This window comes from Alligator sinensis, unplaced genomic scaffold (genome assembly GCF_000455745.1).
Source record: "Alligator sinensis unplaced genomic scaffold, ASM45574v1 scaffold19_1, whole genome shotgun sequence".
Taxonomy (NCBI): domain Eukaryota; kingdom Metazoa; phylum Chordata; order Crocodylia; family Alligatoridae; genus Alligator; species Alligator sinensis.
Window position 1 is genome coordinate 900,590 of NW_005841916.1, and position 20,785 is coordinate 921,374.

The 20,785-nt window shown below is 44.4% G+C and overlaps 2 protein-coding genes across 4 annotated transcripts in view; one reads left to right on the top strand and one right to left on the bottom strand.

The window, feature by feature from the left end:
• Positions 1-825: 825 nt before the first annotated feature.
• Positions 826-14,884, top strand: PDZK1 (PDZ domain containing 1). The gene is made up of 9 exons (XM_006018873.3): positions 826-959; positions 4,931-5,142; positions 6,208-6,454; positions 7,428-7,564; positions 8,674-8,869; positions 9,508-9,704; positions 11,459-11,653; positions 12,436-12,735; positions 13,970-14,884. Exons 2-9 carry the CDS (start codon positions 4,933-4,935, stop codon positions 14,042-14,044), a joined length of 1,557 nt encoding a protein of 518 aa, XP_006018935.1. The 5' UTR covers positions 826-959; positions 4,931-4,932; the 3' UTR covers positions 14,045-14,884.
• A 487-nt stretch (positions 14,885-15,371) lies between these two features.
• The window catches only part of GPR89B (G protein-coupled receptor 89B), a 21,360-nt gene continuing 15,946 nt past the window's right edge, over positions 15,372-20,785 (bottom strand). The window contains exons 11-15 of one of the 3 annotated variants that reach the window (XR_003092902.1): positions 18,652-18,813; positions 17,270-17,359; positions 16,154-16,219; positions 15,769-16,046; positions 15,372-15,686 (exon numbers count right to left, since the gene is read on the bottom strand). Coding sequence is in view for 2 of the 3 variants with exons in the window: in XM_025198174.1 (XP_025053959.1) it covers positions 15,840-16,046; positions 16,154-16,219; positions 17,270-17,359; positions 18,652-18,813 (525 nt within the window). In the remaining variant the exon portion in view is untranslated. Of the gene's footprint in view, positions 16,047-16,153; positions 16,220-17,269; positions 17,360-18,651; positions 18,814-20,785 lie in introns of all 3 variants that reach the window. The other 2 variants (XM_025198174.1, XM_006018874.3) reach the window with 2 other exon arrangements.

A 20,785-nucleotide genomic window follows, 5' to 3' on the forward strand; every position in this document is an offset into this window, starting at 1 on the left:
AGGTGCCAGGCTCTTCTCCATGGATTCTGACCCTTCTGGAATCTACCTACAAACATTGGCCCTCTCTTCTGACTTCGCTGGAACATCTACATAGGCTTAAATTACTGTTCTTAAAGCAATTACTAGCCTGTAACACATCTCCAGTACCCACGAAGCTGATGGAGCCAGCTCATGGAGGGAATATCAAATGAAGCTGCATTATGACAACACCACATTACCTCAACTGTTGTGCAGTCCCCGGGGGCTTCATAATAAAGTGACTGGCAGTCAGAGGACTTGGATCCTATTCCCAGCTCTACCATTGACCTTGATCAGGCTTTCTATTGTCCTTCTGCTGAAAGCACTTTGCTGGGCCTCTTGCTTCCTTCCCACCCTTTGTCTTCCTTCTATGTTAAATTGTAGGTCTCTGGGGCAGGCACTATGACTATGTTTTTTCCTGCAGTGCCTAATATTGTGGGGCTACAGTCTTCCTTAGGACATTTAGGTGCTGCAGTAATACAAATAACATTGATTTCTAGCCACAATCTGCCTTGCAAACTCACTTAGAGTGCCTATGGAAGGTCTAGATAAGTTTGCTATATATAGCACATATACGTATATATCTGCATTCACCCATCAGTCAGGTTGACATTTCCCTGATCCTTATTTTCATTGTCTCTCTGGGAAAGCTCAAAGATCAGGCTTGTCTTGGACCCACTCCTGGAGAAACCCGAGTTTGCTGGTGTAATAATCAGTGGAACATGGAGTGGAATTCAAAGCTGCTGAGAGGGGAGAAGCAATTTGTAGCTCAGCAGGCTGGCCCAAGGCAGGTTATCAAGTAGATAACCTATGCAGTGAAACTCAGTTAAATAAATCATCTTTTAAATCAACCTTTGCTCTACCAAAGTCCAGCTGTGCCTACAGTTACAACCACCAGGAGACTGCTGCAGAGCATTCCTGAGGATAGAGCTCTTACACAGGTAGGAATTTCCTTTCCTTCTTCACTGCTCACTATCCTCCAAATCTCCTTCTTGTTACTAAGCAGATTCCACCGTGTACCATGCATGTAAGGCTTCCCTGCACTGAGAATGGCATTTCTATTTGTCTTTGGAATTTTCCTTCCCCTCCACCTGATTGTTTAAGCCTTGTCTACATTGGGGTTTTTCTTTGATTTCAAGCACCAATGCTCATTCCTAGTGTTCAGCGGACAAACTGCTATGACCTTCAATTTTAATCAATGTAGTCCACTGGTTTCAGGAGTAAGCTCCACTGAAATAGGTAAATTGTGTGTTTCTACATAACAGAGGATATTGCTCTTTACAGTTGATGGGCTAAAGTGCAGAGCAGAACCTCTGTCAGGATGAACACTCTGAATAGACCGTGAGGAAAAAGCTGAAAAGAATAGAGGGAATGGGTGCAGCAGTACTTCCTTCAGTCTTAACATCCCCTGTGGTGTAAGCGTTATAGACTGGAGGCATTGTAGAGTATTAAGTTACTCTTTCTCTCTTGACAGTGGGTAAGCACCAAGCTACCAAGCTTCCTTTATCCTCCTTCTAAACTTCTTCTGAAGTGTCTGTGCTTCAGATACTTTTGACAGCCTAGCTGACCCACACACACCCCTCTACCAACAGAGGAGGGGAAGGGACTGTAATAATCTTGGTGTGTATTTACACATGCATGCATGCATGTCTATGTATGTGGGTGCATGGGTGTAGGAATCCAATTTCTGGGGGATATCAATCATATAGTTAAAAATTTGGAGTGGTGAGTCCACAGCCAGAACTTGTCTGGCGCTGGACTTTGCTGGATACTTCCCTAAACGTGTCTGTGATTCTTAGAAACATTGTGGGGGTGGGGTTTGAAAGTGCTGTCGTTAGCCCCACAATTTCCCAAGGCCAGACTATCTGTACAACATAGTAATCTAATCGTGCTCCAGAGTCAAATGCTCTGTAAATTAACTCCCTTTGCCTCTGATGAAATTCTCTGTGCTCAGAAGTTCATGGGCTCTGTGGACATGGGCTGTTTTCTGCTAGTGGTCACAGAGTGTATTCAAAGGCAAACGTGATCAAGAGCCTGAAGTGAACTGTGCGCCAGATCCTCATAGTAAGTGTTCCTGTGTACATCAGCCACAAGATAAAGAGTGAAAGGCAGTGATTATGAAAGTTTTACAATGGGTGATTAGATGGCCTTTATCGGCCTAGGCTGTGATTAATGTATAATCTCTCCAACACAGCTTTCCGTGGTCATCTCACAGATTCCTGCTAGTAAAGAGAGGATGAAGAAAGTCCATTTGCTGAAGCCCGATAGATTATCAACTCATTATTGCCTGAACTTCCAGAGAGCCTAAATTGTCCAAATTAGCCACCACTTCATCCCATGGACATATTTATCAATGTGGTTCTTTGGCAGGATTGCTTGAGACGCCTTCCCTAGAGAAGCAGCTTTCTCTGCTTGCTTTCTGTACCTTAAACCTGCCCTTTCGTGACATAACTCTCTCAAATAGCCAGGCACCCAAAGGGATAGTGTACTATTCAGCCTAGTAGTGGTATTCATAGCCAAGTATGCAAAAGAACTAGCTGTCCCTGCCACATGCATCAACAAGCTAAAGAAACATTCCAGACAGACACTATTACCTTCCAAAGAGGTCATTTAGGATTAGCATATTTATTTGCCTGTTTCTGCTAAAATATTCAGCAATGAACTAGCTGGAATCTGAGGATCACTAAGTAGTCTCATGCATAAAATATTCTGATTCAGTAGGTAGGATAGTGGTCTTGAACATCCAAATTACTAGTAGACCCCTCAGTCTTGCTCCATAAGCAGCAGAAAGGGAAATGAAAAATCATCAAGTCCTTTTTTGGCCAAGTAAGCGTATCATTTGTGGAGACAATGCTTGGGTATGGAGAACCAGACATTGAACTTGGCCAGAGAAAGGTGCTTTGTAAATAGGTGCCAATTGTTGGCATTGGATTTATGACCCAGATATCTTAATCTGAGTGGACCCAAACCCTCATACCAACCAGGACTTCCTTCTATCCGATAATCGGCAAATTTTATTGATACACAATGATAGCATACAAGAATAATACAGGCAAGGCAAACAAAATACACACCTCTCCTACCTCCCAATTCTAGATCTACCAGTCCTAGGGATGTCACAGAGGGGAGGTACGTCTGGCCAGCACGCAAGCTTGACCCTGTGGTTTTCTTGGATGTCAGCAGCCTGGAGACCCACTCCCACCCATTCCCCCCACACTGAGGTGGGCGAGATGGGCTGGTGATATGCCCCCTGTCCATGGTAGCCTCATAATCCCACCTCGGAAACCCTTTGCTGCTCTTTTTGTATTCCTTCCTTTTGTAGTCTCTCTCTCCTCTGCTGACTCTCCATTTCTGGGCATCATTGATTGGTCTCCCTGTGGTCATCATACTGTCCACATTCTGTTCTGTCAGCATATTCCTTTGTTCCAACAAACCCATCAAATGCACGCATCTTAATTTGATCATTTACCAACGTCTTAATTTGGACATGCCCCGGATGCCTCAAAACCAGAAATCACAAGGTCTCTGCAGCTAGTCACTGTGACCTGGCTCCAACATGGCAAACCTATCTTTTGTTATGGATTAGAGTGGTACATGTTTTCAATTTCCCAGCCTGTTTGTCTGCTGGCTTCAAATACAGTGGGCCTTGAAGCAAAAGTTGTCACAAATAGGCTTTTCATAGATTCATAGATGTTAGGGTCGGAAGGGACCTCAATAGATCATCGAGTCCGACCCCCTGCATAGGCAGGAAAGAGAGCTGGGTCTAGATGACCCCAGCCAGATGGTTATCTAACCTCCTCTTGAAGACCCCCAGGGTAGGGGAGAGCACCTCCTCCCTTGGGAGCCCGTTCCAGCCCTTGGCCACTCGAACTGTGAAGAAGTTCCTCCTAATGTCCAATCTAAATCTGCTCTCTGCTAGCTTGTGGCCATTATTTCTTGTAACCCCCGGGGGCGCCTTGGTGAATAAATACTCACCAATTCCCTTCTGTGCCCCCGTGATGAATTTATAGGCAGCCACAAGGTCGCCTCTCAACCTTCTCTTGTGGAGGCTGAAAAGGTTCAGTTTTTCTCTAGTCTCTCGTCGTAGGGCTTGGTCTGCAGGCCCTTAACCATACGAGTGGCCCTTCTCTGGACCCTCTCCAGGTTATCCGCATCCCTCTTGAATTGCGGCGCCCAGAATTGCACGCAGTACTCCAACTGTAGTCTGACCAGCGCCCAATAGAGGAGAAGTATCACCTCCTTGGACCTATTCGTCATGCATCTGCTGCTTTTAGAAGCCAATTAACCCTTGTTGTTACAATATCTACTCTACCTACAAGCCAATTCCCAAAAACAAATCTCTAAATATCATTTTCTAGCCAACACAAAGCAGCAGCTGCAAACTGTCATGGAGACTTGGACTCCTTTCATATTATGTTCCTCCAAACTATCTCTATATTCATTAAGCATAATGCTCTAAAAAAATCCCTCTTTTGTTGCAATGTAATTCCGCTTCATCAAAATTACTGGGCAATGGCCATTTTTCCCAAGGAGGCCAGGTTCTCCCTTCATCTTGCTCTCTGCTCTCAGAGTTGTTTAATCCTCCATCTTGTCCAGTAGCAGCTTCTATCAGCTGAACCAGCCACTGTTCTATCCTATGAGGCATTATTCTGGGATAGAGCCTAACCTCTGTTTTTTCACCTAAATTTAACAGACAGACAGCTCTGTTCTCTGCATTCTCTATCTTTTGAGAGACAGAACACAAAAGTGGGCTGCTTTTCCTCCTGCTATCACTATTTAACACTCATGCCCTGCACTGCTGAATCAGCTCCCATAGCAGAGGCCAGCTCATTATGTATTTAAAAAAAAAAAATGTACCTCCCGTTTTTCCTCATGATACTTTCACTTGTATTTTTTCCACCCTGTTTGGCAGAAATGACTTCTATTCTCCAGCCTCGAGAATGCAAACTGAAGAGGAAAAACAAAAAGGGCTATGGATTCTACCTGCGGATCGAAAAAGACACTTTGGGACATCTCATCCGGAACGTGGACAAGGGCAGTCCAGCCGAAAAAGCTGGCTTGAAGGATGGAGACAGGATCCTGAGGGTCAATGGTGCATTTGTAGACAATGAAGAGCATGCACAGGTATGCATAATTTTCATTTGGGGGCCCTGATGTACTCCAAGACTCCAGCCCCACTTTGGGTATTTGCTACAGCAATCCTTTGGAAATATAAAAGCTATACAACTGTGCTCCCTGCTTTATTTTAGGGCTAGGAACAGATGTTGCATTTGCCCCTGGAAAAGTTCTGCTTGTGTTTCTCCCAAAACAGATATATCCCAGGATTGTCATGTGCACACACCACCTTATCAGGGTCTACTGAGCAGCTGCATGCACTGCTTCTCTTTTACAATTGAACCAATGATGCCATCCCAAGATAACTTTTCAGTTATCCTGATGTCCTGGGATAAATTGTTAGCATTTATCATCCTGGGAACCTTTTTAGAATTTATCCCCAGGACAACATCTGAATAACCACACTTTATCCCAGGATAAAATGGTTTGTCCTGGGACAAATCATAGAATAATAGAAAATTAGGGTTGGAAAGGACCTCAGAAGGCCATCTAGTCCCACTTTCTGCTCAAAGTAGGACCATCCCTCAACTAGATCATCCCAGCCAAAGCTTTCTCCAGCCAGGTTGTAAAAACTTCCAAGGATGGAGATTCCACCACCTATCTAGGTAACCTGTTCTAGTCTCTCTCTCCTAGTGAGAAAGTTTTTCCTCATATTGAACATAAACTTCCCTTGCTGCAACTTGAGACCATTGCTCCTTGTTCTGTCATCTGCCACCACTAAGAACAGTCTAGCTCCATCCTTTTGGAACCGCTTTTCAGGTAATTGAAGGCTGCTATTAAATTCCCTCTCTGTCTTCTCTTCTGCAGGCTAAATAAGCCTACTTCCTTCAGCCTCTCCTCAGAAGTCATGTACTTCAGCCTCCTAACCATTTTCATTGACCTCCGCTGCCCAACATCTATTTGTAATCCTAGTGTCTCCTGGAACCTGAGCAGAGAAGGAAAGTCCTTGATGAAATGGCAAGGGTAGTAGAAGACCCATAGCTAGCACTCACTGTATCCCAATAAGATAGGAATTTAGATCAGTTATCTGGGCATTTGTTTTGAGCACCTCAGCGCTCAACCTATCCATTGCAGGTGGCGGACCTGATTAGAAAGAGTGGGAATTCTGTTGTATTGCTTGTTCTGGATGAAGCATCTTATGAAAATGCTGAAAAAGAAAAACTGAACTTGGAAGAGTTGGGTAAGCAGCCAGCCCAGAAGCCACATGAGCAGCTGTCATCCCCAGTGATGAATGGAGTGGGCACCCCAGCTCCGCGACCCCGTCTCTGCTACCTGGTGAAGGAGGGAAACAGCTATGGCTTCTCCTTGAAAACCACAGTGGGTGAGAATAATGGGTATAAAGGGGATGCGGGGAGAGGTATGCCAGTACTTCTCATTTGCTGTGAGATGGGGAGAGGAGCTTGTTCTTCATAAATCTATTCCTAGTTCCTGTCAATTTGTAGTAGACTTGCTACAACCACTTCTACTAACCCTCCTCAGATGCCAGAAGAACCCTATAAGCCATTGCACTGTGTCCCACATACATCCTCTGAATTACCCTAGAATACAGCCCACAGAACGCTGAGAGAGAACAGAAGAAAAGCAGCTGGAAGTGACAGAAACCAAAAATCCACAGGTTGAAAAAAAGCCAAGAGCCCCTTTCAATCTAGACGTACTTTCACCTAGGAAGCAAGGACCTGAACAAAGAGATTTTGTTTTCCTTTTCCATCCCTTCAACCTTTGCCTCTTCCAAAATATCAGCCAGTAGAATGAACATAATTGTCTACATCTGTATTGCATCTCTAGAAAATGCCAAAGTAGATGCAGAACAGTGGCACAATGCAAATGCTACACTGGAGTAACCCAAGGGTAAAAACTAGAAGTTTTCCAAACACAGAAAATTCAGAAATTTGAATAAACCACATTAAACAATGAGCAGCCTTCATCAACTCAAACTTTGAGAAAGACTCCATTCTCATTAGCACTACCAGCAACCAAATTACCCATTCAAACCACCATAATTGGCCCCTCAGGCACTCCGAACAGAGGCAAACAATAATTTTAACAATAACTAATAAATTAACTCCACTGTCTTCCACAGAGGTGATCCCCCTAGGACAGGGAGGAGGCACACAGGTGAACCTCTGTGAATAAAAGCTTTGTGCCATTAAAACTTTGAAGTAAATGGAGCCCCATGGTGTCCAAAGTTGTCCCTTCAAGTCTACTTTTCATTGGGATGGGATTTTCTTAGCTATCAGTGAAGGCAGCACATTCCAGTAACTTTCTTTGCATAATTATTCTGCAACCCATTTCAGGTAAGAAGGGGGTCTTCGTCATAGAGCTGTCTCCACAGGGACCAGCTATGAAGGCTGGAGTCCAAAATAACGACCGCCTTATTGAAATTAATGGAACAAATGTGGAAAATGACACGCACGAAGAAGTGGTTGAAAAGGTATATTTATAGGATTCCGTCTTCTTCCTTTTTTCAGACTAGTTACACAACCATGTACCTGAGTAATTGGGCTATAAGGCTCAAGCTGGTTTGAATGGCATGGTTTATGCGGGAGGGTGACTTTTATCCAGGCCCACCAATATGCCCCACATGGCTTAATCATTACTTACACCAGCATTTCCCACAGTTTTTCCAGTAATGACCCCACTTACAGATGAATAACTTGATGCAATCTTTACGTGACCCAGTTAACATGGGGCAAAGCTGACTTTTACACAGGGGTGGCTGAGAGAGCTCCTCTGTCCACAATTGCCTCCTGGTGAGAGCTAAACTGGGGCAAAATAACCCTGCATGAAAGAAAGCCAAGTTTCCTCAGCAACTTTCTCTTGCCACAGGGTAATCCATGGCAGAGAGACAGTTACCACAGAGCAGCTAAGTCATGGCAAGATCTCACTCCAGACCTCACCTACCTTCACCCTCACAGGCACATGGGCTATAATTGCAGGCTTGAGGGAACTGGGGAATCTCTGGGGCTCATAAGCTCTACCCACAATGCCCACAAAGAAGTGTTTCTGTCAGCAAAACAGGGGGTCAAAGAAGCAGTGAGGCAATAGGAATAAGCCAACACAGGTAAGGATGGAGAACATACAGAGAGAGAAACAGATCCAGAATGGTAAGACCTGAATGTATAATAGGCCTGGTGGACTCTATTCATTTCAACTACACTACATAGTATGGTTGCCTACAGATGTGCTCTGGGGTGAGGAGGGGCGTTTTAATTAGAGTGGGTCCTGGAGAGCCACTCTAACTAAAACACCTCACAATCACGTGTAGTAAGTGTCCCATGTTTCAAAATGGCCTCGGGGGCACTAAAACTAAAGCTCATTCAACAGGTTTTAGTTAAAGCTCCCCTGCAGCCATTTTGAAATGTGGGACGCTTAATACACATGACAGTGAGGCATGCTGGAGTATTCAAATGAATAAAATGCATTGGAGCAGACTCGAATTAAAACACATCAGAGAACGTCTATAGGCCCCGTAAGTGTGTTCATGTTGTAGAGTACAATCCCAAGTCCAAACTGTACAGTAACTTCCAGCCCATTCCTCAGGTAAAGAAGTCTGGGAACCACCTTATGTTTCTGCTGTCAGATGAAGAAACTGATCAGTATTACAGTACCAACCAGATGGTGCTGAAGAGAGATGCAGCCAGCCTGAAACTGCTTCCCCTCAAACCTCGTGTTGTGGAGCTCAGGAAGGGAAATGATGGCTATGGATTCTACTTGAGGATGGAGCCAAATGGCAGCGGTAAGAATTAAGCCACCAGCCAGGCCACTGCATGAGCTGCAGCATTCATTTAGAGAGCCTGCAGGACTTGTTCTCTCCTGTTCCCATAGCTAAGATAGCTGGGAGAGACAAGATCTGGCCAAGCTCCCCTCCACAGGCAGGCACGTACCCAAGTTGGCAGGGGAACTTTCCATTTGGCTGACTGTAGCCTCCCACACCCACTACAGCCAAGCTCCCATTGGAGAAAGCTTCCCATTTTTAGAGATCAGCAGTGTGTCCAGTGTGATGACACATGGAGTCACACCTGAACCCCAGCTCCTCTGGGGCATGCTCAAGGGTCATCCTCAAAAACATGTCAGTGAAAGCCAAGTAGTGGTCAAGTGTAAGCAGACTTAACTCTCCCTGCATAATTTTGCAAGTAGGGAAGCAACAATGTCCAGGTGGTCTTCTTGGGGAGAAGCAAGAGAATTTAGACTCTCTGAAAGGAAAACATAGAAGGCAATGAGTCAGAGAATGTGTTTTACCCTGAAGGCCTCATCAGAGAGTGAACCTTTATCACCCTCAGTCCCTTCTCACCATCCCAAGCAAATATCCTTCCAATTGAACGCCCTTTCGCCAATCATATAAAGTCTTCTTCGTGTACTGGTTTTGGGGCATAGGTCATTTCATTAAAGACATTGATGCCGGCAGCCCCGCAGCCAAGGCAGACCTAAAGGATGGCGACATCTTGGTGGCTGTCAATGGGGAGTCAGTGGAGGCCCTGGATCATGACAGCGTGGTACAAAGGATCAAGAAGTGTGGAGAAAAGACCACATTGCTGATAGTAAATAAGGAGACAGATGACATGTATAAACTGGTAAGGAAATGCAGGCGAAGGGTACTGCATGGATTTATATGTCAATACATAAAGTCCTGGGGAGAAAGGGATGGTCCATTGAAGCAGTGGTTTCATGCTAATGGAGGCACATTCTTGAATAAAAGCTGTTTTATTCAGACCCTCCTGAAGTATTCCTTATGGCCAGAGGCGACCCAAGCAGGGCACAGGGCCTGGGGCAAGTCAGCCCACGTAGGGCCCCGCACCTGCTCCGGACCCTGGACCTTTAGAAGTTGCCATTGGCAGTGGCAAGGGGTAGCAAGTGACTGGACACAGAGCCACCACTGCTCTGCCCCACTCCGCAGGGCCCCCCAGAGCACAGGACCCCAGGGCAGTCACCGCAATTCGCCCCCTGCTAGGGACAGCCCTGCTTATGGCAGAGGTCTGCAACTAAGTTCTTGCTTCAGATCTCCCATGTCACACAGTAGATTTTGACCTCATGTCACTGAATATTCCAGTTTATTCTCTCGTCCCAGATATTTATATGCACCATTACAACAATACTAGATTACAGAATGTCAGAGCAGAGATAACAAAATTAACACTGTAGCACTAATCACAGCAACAAAGCAGCTCTCTGCATGAATTAGAGAAATCCTGGTCTACACTTATGCCAACTTTGCAATTTTCCTCCAGTCACTTGGCAAGATTTTAATAAGAGCACTGGTGCCAAGTACGTTGGAGCCCGAGGGCCCTGGCCCACCTCGGGAACAGGGCTGTCAGGGCCCAAACCTGAGGAAAATTACATAATATATTTCTATATTATTTTATGTTGTAAAAAATGGATTCAGTTATGTTGAGTATGCTAGACATAAGGTGATGTGCTTAGGAACGATGACTGAGGCCCTGAGATATTACCAGGGATCCAGGTTTTCCATTTGCTGAAGAAAAATGCAGATTTTATCCTTTAAAGAAGAAAGATACGGGAAGCCCTGGGTCTCCCCTTGCAGGCTGACAAACTCCAAGCCTGCAAGGGGTGCTTGGGGCTGGGGGGAGCAGGAAGGGCAACTGGAGGCAGGGGGCACCACATGCATGTGCACGCGCATATGCACATGGCAGCCAAGCAGTGGTGGAGAGCAACTCCTGCAGCTCCCTCCAGCTAAGTCTATGGGAGCAGGTTGGGGGTGGGGGCAAAGGCAATGCATTGTGGAGGCAGGGGAACCCAGGTGATGCGGCAGGGGGGCATGTGCCCCCGAGATTTCTGCACCCACAGTGGGTCACAGCACACAGGGCTACAGCCATAGCCACCAAGGTGAGGCATGGCAACGGCATGGAGTTGTGCCCGAACTGCTGCCAGGTAGGCAGGAGGTGCCTCACCTTGGTGGCCGTGGCAGTGTGGCACTCCCTTTTGCACTAGCTCCCACCTGGAGCTGGTCCAGCCCAGCTGCAGCCCCACACCCTGCTGTGAGTGCAGAAATCTCAGAGGGCATATGCTCTGCCACCCCCCCCCATATCGCCTGTGCCCCCTCCAGTCCCCCACACACCTACCCTGTTCCCCACACACTGGGGAGCTGGGGCAGGGGGCAGCTGGTTGGGAGTGAGGAGCACCAGCCCACCTCTCCCCCCCAGCAAAAATAAAAAAGTTGGCATCTAAGAACAAGAGCATAAAGTCCAGGAGCAGGATTTATACCAACAGCTGTATTTAAATATAACAAGATGTTTAATATGAGATACAGCCTAAAGACAGATTTTGCAAAAGTTTACATCAATATTGATTTTTCCCTTTGTTCTTTCAGGCTCAAATTTCTCCCTGTCTGTATTACCATGAGGTGCAAGATCCACCTCCAGCCAATACAGCAGAAAGGCTGGCCTCACCTGCTGAGCCACTGGTGAATCACAAACCCAAAATCTGTAAACTGGTGAAGGGCCCAAGCGGATTTGGCTTCTGTTTGAATGAAAGCAAGGATATGCCTGGGCAATTCTTCCAAGAGGTACTAACCATGGGCTTCAAGTCTAGGAGAATATGCAGCAGACCCAAGGAAGAAATGTTTGGGCAACAAACATCTCTTCCCTTCTTTCCCTTACAGTGGCATTCCAGACAAGCCAGGCTAACCCACACATAGCAAGAAGGCAAAGTCTGTCGTATACACCTTTAGCTAAGTTAGGCCTTTGAAACCAGGATGGAGGGGCAAGACTCTGCATGATTACTGTCAGGAGGTTAAGATTTAGGATTGGAAGAAAAGGGGCCTAGGATTTATTGCCAGTTCATCCACAGATTTCTGGACTACCTTGCACGTTTTTGTCTTATTTCCTTCTTCTTCCTTAATACTCCTCTATCCCATAGACATACTCTATTTTCATAAATATTTCTCTTTAGATTTTTGAGAGCCATGGAATGCTTAAGAAGAAAAATGTATGTCAGTCAATTTTCCTGTTCCTCAGTTGTATAGTTGGCACTAATCCTGTTCTCTGCTGCAACAAGAGAGTATTGAATACCACCACTCCACTCACTTCCCCTCATTGAAAGTCTTACGGTAAACCCCATCCTAGGGCAGATGATAAAATTAGACTGCTACAGTTTTAACTACAATAAGGTCTCTTTCCTTTCTCCTTCTCCAACTAAGTTGTGCTCCAGGATAACTGTCTCCAAAACCTACATTACCCTCCTGCATTGAAAGGTCTCGGAACTTGCATTCTCCTTTTCCCATACTGTATGTTAACATACCTTTTCCTGGTACTGAGCTAATATCACACATAGGACCTGTGTTTGCAGATCCAGAAAGGTGGACCAGCTGACAAAGCAGGCCTGGAAGAGAATGACATTCTGGTGGAAGTGAATGGTGTGAACGTCCAGAATGAACCCTATGACAAGACGGCCACAAGAGTCCAGGATGGTGGTGACAAACTGACGCTGCTGGTGTGCACAAAAGCTGCCTATGAATACTTCAAATCTCAGAATATCCCTATCAGTGCCTCTATGGCAGATCCACTACCTGACACAAATGACCCTCCTGCTTATACAGAGAGTCCTCCAGCAGAACAAGAAAGGAACTCACCAGAACCAAGAGAGAGGGTAGGTAGTCCCAAATTACTGGATTAGCAAGGGGTAGAGAAAGTAACTCTTTCCAGTCACTGTGTGCATTTGACATGGGATCTATCAAGTCAAGCTGCATGTAAATTTACAAAAGCATACTTGCATTAATTAGCAGGAAGTCTGAGACCAAATTATAGCAAGTTACTCTGTTCTTTCAGAGTAACAAGTAAGACAGTTCAGTATCTATGTTGCAGGTCTAGGCCCCAGAACATGAGAGGTTATCAAGTTCCAAGTGATTCCTCCAATATTGTATTCTGGAGGGCAACTCTGTCCCTCAGGCACTCTTGCTTCAACCACAGAACTGAAGTAACAATGCTTAAACACAGTGAGCGTGGATCCTTTAGGAAAACTATTCCCAGACTGTGCAAATTGTTGGGTAGATAAGGAATAAGTACTGAGTAAAATGTGATGAGGTTTGTCTAACAAAAAAGTCTTACCCACAAAGCTCATGAAAACTGTGCTGGCTACAAGAATTCGAAGTGCACCTGTGGTCAGAACAGCAACACCTTAAACAGTTGTTTAGATCCCTGTGCAGATTCAGAATCTTCTCTACTTATTTAACTGTGAAACATATTTTTGCTTCTTTTCATGCAGAAGTAACAATGGAGCTAGGAAAGGAGCTAGATGCTATTCCTATTCACACACCACCACCAGAACTGTTAAGTTCTGACTGCAGATTCTTCCAGTGAGAGTCTCAGCACCTCAGCCTGGGTTTTCAGAGCTACAGCCAAACCTTTTTCCTTTTTGTAGGCAACCTTGACAGATTTGGTACGGAAGCCAGAAAAGAGCAAAGATCTAGTATGATAGGATTTAACAAATGGGTTACTTTTTTTTAAATACATTACTAAAATCATTCACTATTTATGCCACAGCAGGCAGGCAAGAATACAGGATGGTGGTGACAGCTTGATACTGCTGATGTGCACAAAAGCTGCCCATGAATACTTCAAGTCTTAGACTATCCCTATCGCTGCCTCTATGGTAGACCACTGCACAACACAAATGACTCTCCTGTTTCTAGAAAGAGCCTTCCAGCAGAGCCAGAAAGGACCTCACCAGAATCAAAAGAGAGTGGGTAGTCCTGAGTTACTAGATATCCAAGGGGTAAGGATAGGTTCAAGTATAGGCAGATATAGGGTTCCCCCCTTTGCCATTGTGCATATTTCTTTCAACTAAAAACATTCAGAATGTTCTCCTTATTGCTAATCTACAGGCTGGCTCATCCTCCTCTTCACTATCAACTACCTCAGAGAACAAGGATGACGAGGATGACAACACGGAGTTGTGATAAGACAGACTGTACCAGACAAATCAGACAGACGCCTCTCAAATCTTGAAAAAAGTGCTCTTCTTCCATGCAGTCCTTGTTCTTTTATTGCCCAGAGCCAAACCATTCCATGGCACGTCATCCTCGTGAGGAACAGCAAGCCAGACGCTCCTGTAACTCAACTCTCCCTAAAGGGAATCCTCTGCAGAACTCCTAGTCACTTAACAAATGCTGCAAATCATAGTTAATTGGCTTGCTGCACTGTGAAGTGGGCAGTTAGTTACTTACTTGTATTAGTGCTCTGTGAAGGCTTAAATGACTAATAAGGGACATAATTAAGTATATCATTGAAGGGGGAGGAAATGCGAGTCACAAATCAATATGTATTTTAGCCTTTTAAGGACAAGAAAGCTAACTGCAAAGGAATTGATCCATCATCTCCCACAAGAGAGACCTTTCCTACTAATCAAAGCGCATCAACTGAATCACTCACTCTGCCGATTACATCCCATGTTTACTGTAATACAATCACTCCAACCCAGCAGATGTAATACATCATAAGCCAATATATTCGGTGCAGAGCACTCCTTTCCTTTGTGCTAATGAACTGTGGATGCTGTCTCTTTCACAACAATAAGTTAACTTAATCATATGCTCTTCAGAACCTCTGAGTACTATTTCCTTCTCTGCAGCTGCAAATGACAGCAGTTAGAACTATGTAAGTAATTCACAGCGTGTCCAGTTTTTGCCTGACTCTGTGCCAACACGCTGTCTCTAATGCAATGTGAGCACCACTGTAATACTGATAGTGTCTGCTATGCTGTAAGTCTGAGACAATGCTGCAATAAATTGTTCAGAGTGGCTATTTCTCTCTCTCAGGTCTTACCCCTGCCATCTATGATGTACGTCCCAGAACAACTTCAAAATGAACAAGGCCTGGGAGAACGGCCTTTAGGAAGCTACAAGTTTAAATTATGTGACTTAAATTTACTTTAGTGAATGAATTAAGCCAACAAGGGATATAGACTGATGTAGAAGAATCCATGGGTCAATGGGGAGCACTGAATTTATAACATAACAAACTAGACAGTGTTGTGATCTTTGACTTGAGTGAACAGTAACCTAAAACCTTGGTTCCATTTAAATTACAGGATAAAAAAAACCTGAGGCCTGGATTCAGATTCATTAGATAGAAAACAAAGATACGAATCCAAATCCTAAGGAAGCTGGACACTACTGAAATATGTCTCCCTGGAATCTATCTCCTCCTTCTGCCAGGCAGAAACACACTCGGGTCCATGCTTAGCAGAGTCTTTGGGGAAGACACAAAACAACTGACATGCTAGTGTGAGGTATTACAAAAAAACAGATTTAATTCCACAGATTTAGACACTTGGCTCCAGAATCACCACCCTCCAATATTAAGTTGCCCACCAGATTAAGAATGGTTCATTTTAACATATTGTTTCCACAGTGCCCTCTTTGAAGATTTTATTCCATTCCTGATTGTAACAGGTTTCCCCTTCAGTCGATATCTCCTGAAGTCATGTAAGGCGCCACTGTCACACGAGGGTCCTATTCCTTGACTCTCAGCTGTCCTCTACTTGTCTCTGCCTCTTCCGCATGTTCAAGCCATGACACCCTCACAGGATGAGCCACAGAGCTGAAGAAAGACAATCATGGAAGTTCAACGAGCAAGTCGCACTGTCTGAGCACAGAGGAGCTGCTCTTCTTTTCTCTTATACCTGTTGGTACTACAGAGCTGCAGCCAGCCAAGAGGTGAGGTACCAGAACAGTGGGTTGAACCAGTACAGCCTCAGAGTGCCATGTGCTTCTCTGGGGCCTGCTTGTGTGCCAAGTAGAGGAAGAGGATGCTGGAGAGCGCACTAACCAGGAATATGACATCAAACCAGCGGTGATAGAAGTTGAACTGCAGCTCCCCCAAGACTTCCGTAATGATAGTGCGGTACTCTAGCGGCATGCTCATTCGGATCAGAAGCACTGAAGAAACAAAGTACATGCCCTGCAAAAAAGACCCAGGAAATGTGTCAGCTGAGTATCTCACAACTGGCTGCTCTTGATGAGATGGAACAATGTAGCAAAGGCTTGCTGACTGGTCTGCATACTCACCATGATCTGTGCCAACAGCAAAACAATAACATTGGAAGACTTGCTGCTGGAGATGGCATAGAAGAACTGTAAAGAGGAAAAAAAAAGCAACTGGAAATAGGTTTCTTGGCACTGGGCAGGTCTGTGGTCCCGCGCATCAGAATGTGGAAGGAGTACACATTCCAATCTTTCCCCATCAGTGCTAAAAACCAGCACTGAAAGAAACATATACCATGCTTCCTGGAGGGTTATACACACTTTTTAAAAGGAGCAGGACCCCACCCGCAGAACAGCCAAGGGCTGAGCATTTAAGCACATCTCACTGAACAATTTACCAATGTTGTTCAGCCAGCCTGTGTAGAGGCTCTAAAGAGGCCCCCCCCCAGAATACATTCTAGCCCAGCTCCTCACCCCAGTCCAATTTGAAGACTAGAATAGCTGAGCCTCCCCACTGTGTGCAGACATGATTTATTTATCAGTGTACTAAAGAGTTAATTCTCTGCCAGTTTTACAGAAATGCCCTGTCATTTAGATGCAGCGATCCAGACCCAACACACGATTCCGTAGGCTGGACTAACAAATCCCACCTGCCACATCACACTTCCTTTCTTAAAATCTCCCACTCTTCTCAGAGGTAACACTAGGGATGAACGTAGACTGCACCCTGGCATCAGTTAGGGCCATAACCACTAGACCTGATTCATGCAGGTAGTTAGCAGTAAAAGCTATGGCGACCAATGGATGATGTAGGCGCACACACATGATAAAACAGACTTTAAAACACTTATTAGTTGCTAGTTAGAACCCTAACATTTCTTGCATTGCTCTGTGCAAACAGGAGGCTCTTATACCATGTTCAGGGACTGGAATGGCTATGGATGGTCCTGTTAAGTTGTTCCATGTTAATAAAAAAAAGTTAGCTTTTGTTCTGTCTCTATGAGCACTTTACCCCCCAGACCCACTTCTAGCAAGGACCAATATCCCAGTCCTTTTCAGATCCTATTTGTTCACTCCCTATATATAGATATCACAGGCCCTACGGGTCTAGAAAGTTTACAGTGTGTTCTCCTTCACCAAGTTAGAAAAACACAGGTCTCATGGACTACAATTACAAGACAGGCTTCTGGCCAGATGTACCTTTGTGAGTGTGATCAGTAAGCCCCTGATGGAGGTGACGATGATTATTCCAACAAGGATAAAGGAAATGTGCTGTGACCAGAATTTTACCTGTGGCAACAAAAACAAGAAATGGTTAAATCCCTAGAGCTATCCCTGCATACAATATGCATGGGTGTACAGCCAACAGGATCTCTCAATTCTCATATCCAAAGACTTGCTGCAGTCAGATTTACATACTTACACGTACTCGTATCACACAAATGTACCCATCTGTACTTAACATGTGCAATTACACCTACATGGTATATGCACAGATCTAACCTACGTGAATGAAGTAAATGTGAATACAAAGTGGTGCCTTACAGAAAAGTAAACACAAGAACACACACACACGATACGCATGTATATAAATGTGATTGCTTTGTAGACAAATGCAATATATGAGACAATGCCAATGAAGTGTTTCCATCAGTTCCCAAAAACAACATGAACCACTGCCCTCTTCTGGCTATAGCCTACAGAAGATACTGTTAATATTATGAGTGGTCTTGGTAGCATCTCTCATTAAGGTTGCCCAAAGAGTCTCAGAAGCTCTGCCTTGCATATGCTTCTAACTGTGCCAATCAAAGAGTTTGGGCTGATATTTTCTATTCTTGGTCCCTGTGCATGTATAGTACTTGGCTACTGGTTTCATTTTTGCTTTTAAATCTCAACCCAAACAGTTCAGCTGTTTCCCAGTAAGGTTAGGGGAAAATGTGCTACTCTACTTGTGTGAAAATAATTCTGACCATCTTTTCTTAGGAAAGCACCAGTGCCCAAATTCTTTGAAGCAAGAGATATAAAATTTGGTAGCGGGAGGACTGTGCATTAAGGATGTACCTTTAGATGTCCTTACAAAAAATCCACCTCCATTTGGCCAAGCTATTAGCCTTGGGGAGGGAGGGCGGGGCACAGAAATCACAGTGCACACATGCTGAAGCACTTCAAGACTGATGAGGTAAAGAGAATGAGCCTGGAGATAAGTGGGCCTCGGCTATGAAAAGAGAAGATTGGGACAGGATGAGGAACTGTCACAGTTTTGGAGAAGAGGAGAAAAGCCTACATCTGACAGGGACCTTCCAGAACTGACATTCCTTCTACTGAGTCTCATCAGTCAGCTGCCTACCTCAAATGGTAAATGCTTGAGCCGAGCACAACTCCTGTGGGTATCAAAAAGATGCATTTTTTCCTCAGTTAGCTATTTTAAAAAACCCAACCCCCTAGAAGACACACGCACGCACGCACACCCTTATGCTGGGATAGCATTAAACTAGCAAAGCCAAGTGCTCAAAAGCTAGAAAATGCTTGTGCAACCTTAATCCAAATCCTTTATGCACATCCACATGACACTGTCTAATTACATGAAGGCATGCTGCTTTTTGCCCAGGATTACTATCTTCTTCAGTGCCCAATAAAGAACTGCTCCAAGGATGAATCAGGGCTGTGTAATGAAGGAAGCCACTGTCTGCAGGAACCCTGCCTCCATGGCAGTATTTGGAAGGTGTAGCCAATGAGGCGAAAGGCTGTAAGACAAAGGAGGTCTCATCTTAAGGTAGTTGAATGCTATCCCATGAGAACTAATGGGATTTCATCTATGCCTCTGTCCTGCCAGTCAAGTTCTTTATACTGAGCTTTTTACAGGTAACTGATAATTATGTTTCTCATTTTCTACACGTCTGACTAGAAACCTTAGGATCTGATCTACAGTTCCCTTACAGCTGCACTGAAGTCAGAGGAAACTCTGTTTTCAACTGATTTGGGGCTATGTAATGCTAAGTAGACTGAAAAAAATCTGACCTGTCATCTCAGACTGATCACTCAAAATGATCACTCAAAATATTGGATGCTACGTCTTCTCCTCCCTTTTGACACATCAGGAAACTGCCCCTTCTACAGCACCTGCTATTTAAATACTCTGCAAGCAGTTAATTTAGACTCAACAGCTCCTGTAAGGCAGGCTCGTTTCACAGATGGGGAAAATGAAATGAAGGAACTTGTACAATTGAACAGCAGGGCCAGAAATAAAATCCGGACTACCTGGCTCCCAGTTCTCAGTATAAGAAAGTCCTCTCTGCCAGTTAGTGAGAGGACCTATGGAAACAACTGCATTAAGAAAGTGCAGTCAGAACACTAACATCCCAATAGACAGACTGGGGGAGAGAAGCCAGGACAAAGAAAACAGGAAGTCTGTCTCCCTAGTCCAGTAAAAGAAAATCATCAACAAATAAAACTGACTACAAACTACACTAACCAAAAATGCACATTACGAAGGGGACCCAACACAGCATTCTTTGTCACCCCGTTTGAAGAGGTGATACTTTCCCTGGGGAAGCAAAAGAATTGAAACCTGTTATAAAATTATGCCTGACAAAAAAGAATAACTTTGGATGGAGCACAATTTGAGACTAGTTATGGCAAAAGTACAAAGACAGTCATTCAGTTAAATACAAGAGAAAGGAGATACTGCACAGAATTCAAAGATTTATAAAACAGACTCAATATGGAAGACTTTGTAACAGCATACATAAAAATGCACATGTAGGGAACAGATTGGTTGATCAGGCTTTTGGTAAAAGAATATAGCCTTTCACTTCTAGGCCTATGCTCCAATTCAAACCCAGGTAGGTGGAACAGAGTGCAGATGGTATTTTAGTCAATATGAAAAATGGTGGTGTCATCTGTTCAGTCCCTGGAGAACCACTAAGCACATCAGAAAACTGTTTCCAGTTAGTGTCTCAGCAGAGACAGTAAAGAAAAGAAGGGGGAATAGAAGCTGAACTGCCCTGCTTCCCCTACAGGCTGTCCCCTCAAGGTCAAGGCTGAAGTAGTTTGATGAGCAGTGTGGTGATCCGCTAACTTGCATTAGACCTGTTCTGTGGGCAAATAAATGGCAAATAATCCTCATTATGAACTTTGCTAGAAATGTGATTAAAAGTTGTGCTCCATGCAAATGATCTGCCTACCGATCGCTTATAAGACAGGCTGATGACTATGGCTAGACAGAAGGAGGTAGTTAGCCATGTTAGTCTGAAGTCAGTCAGAAGACACAAGCTTTCATGAACCCAAGTTCCCTTCATCAGATGCTGTAAAGATTACTCCGCTCTACACTGAGCTTTCACACCCTCTGATGAAGTGAACTTGGGTTCATGAAAACTTGTGCTCAGATATGGGCACATCTATAGGTGCACTTTAATGCGCATTAGCCTATTTTAAGAACATTAAAGCATAACAAAAAAACTGTGCGCTTTCACTAATGCGTATTAAAATAAGCTAATGCACCTTTTTCTAGTACCTCACAATGGAGATACTAAATTTAATGTACATTAACAGAAGCACATTAATGAACATGTAGATATGCCCTATATATCTTATTTAGTTAGTCTATAAAGGTGCATATCTACCCTGCCTTCTATGGACAGAGACAGACTATATCTATTTCTAGCATGGGGACAGGTTGGAGTCAACATGTCATAAAAAGTACTTCAATAGGAAAAA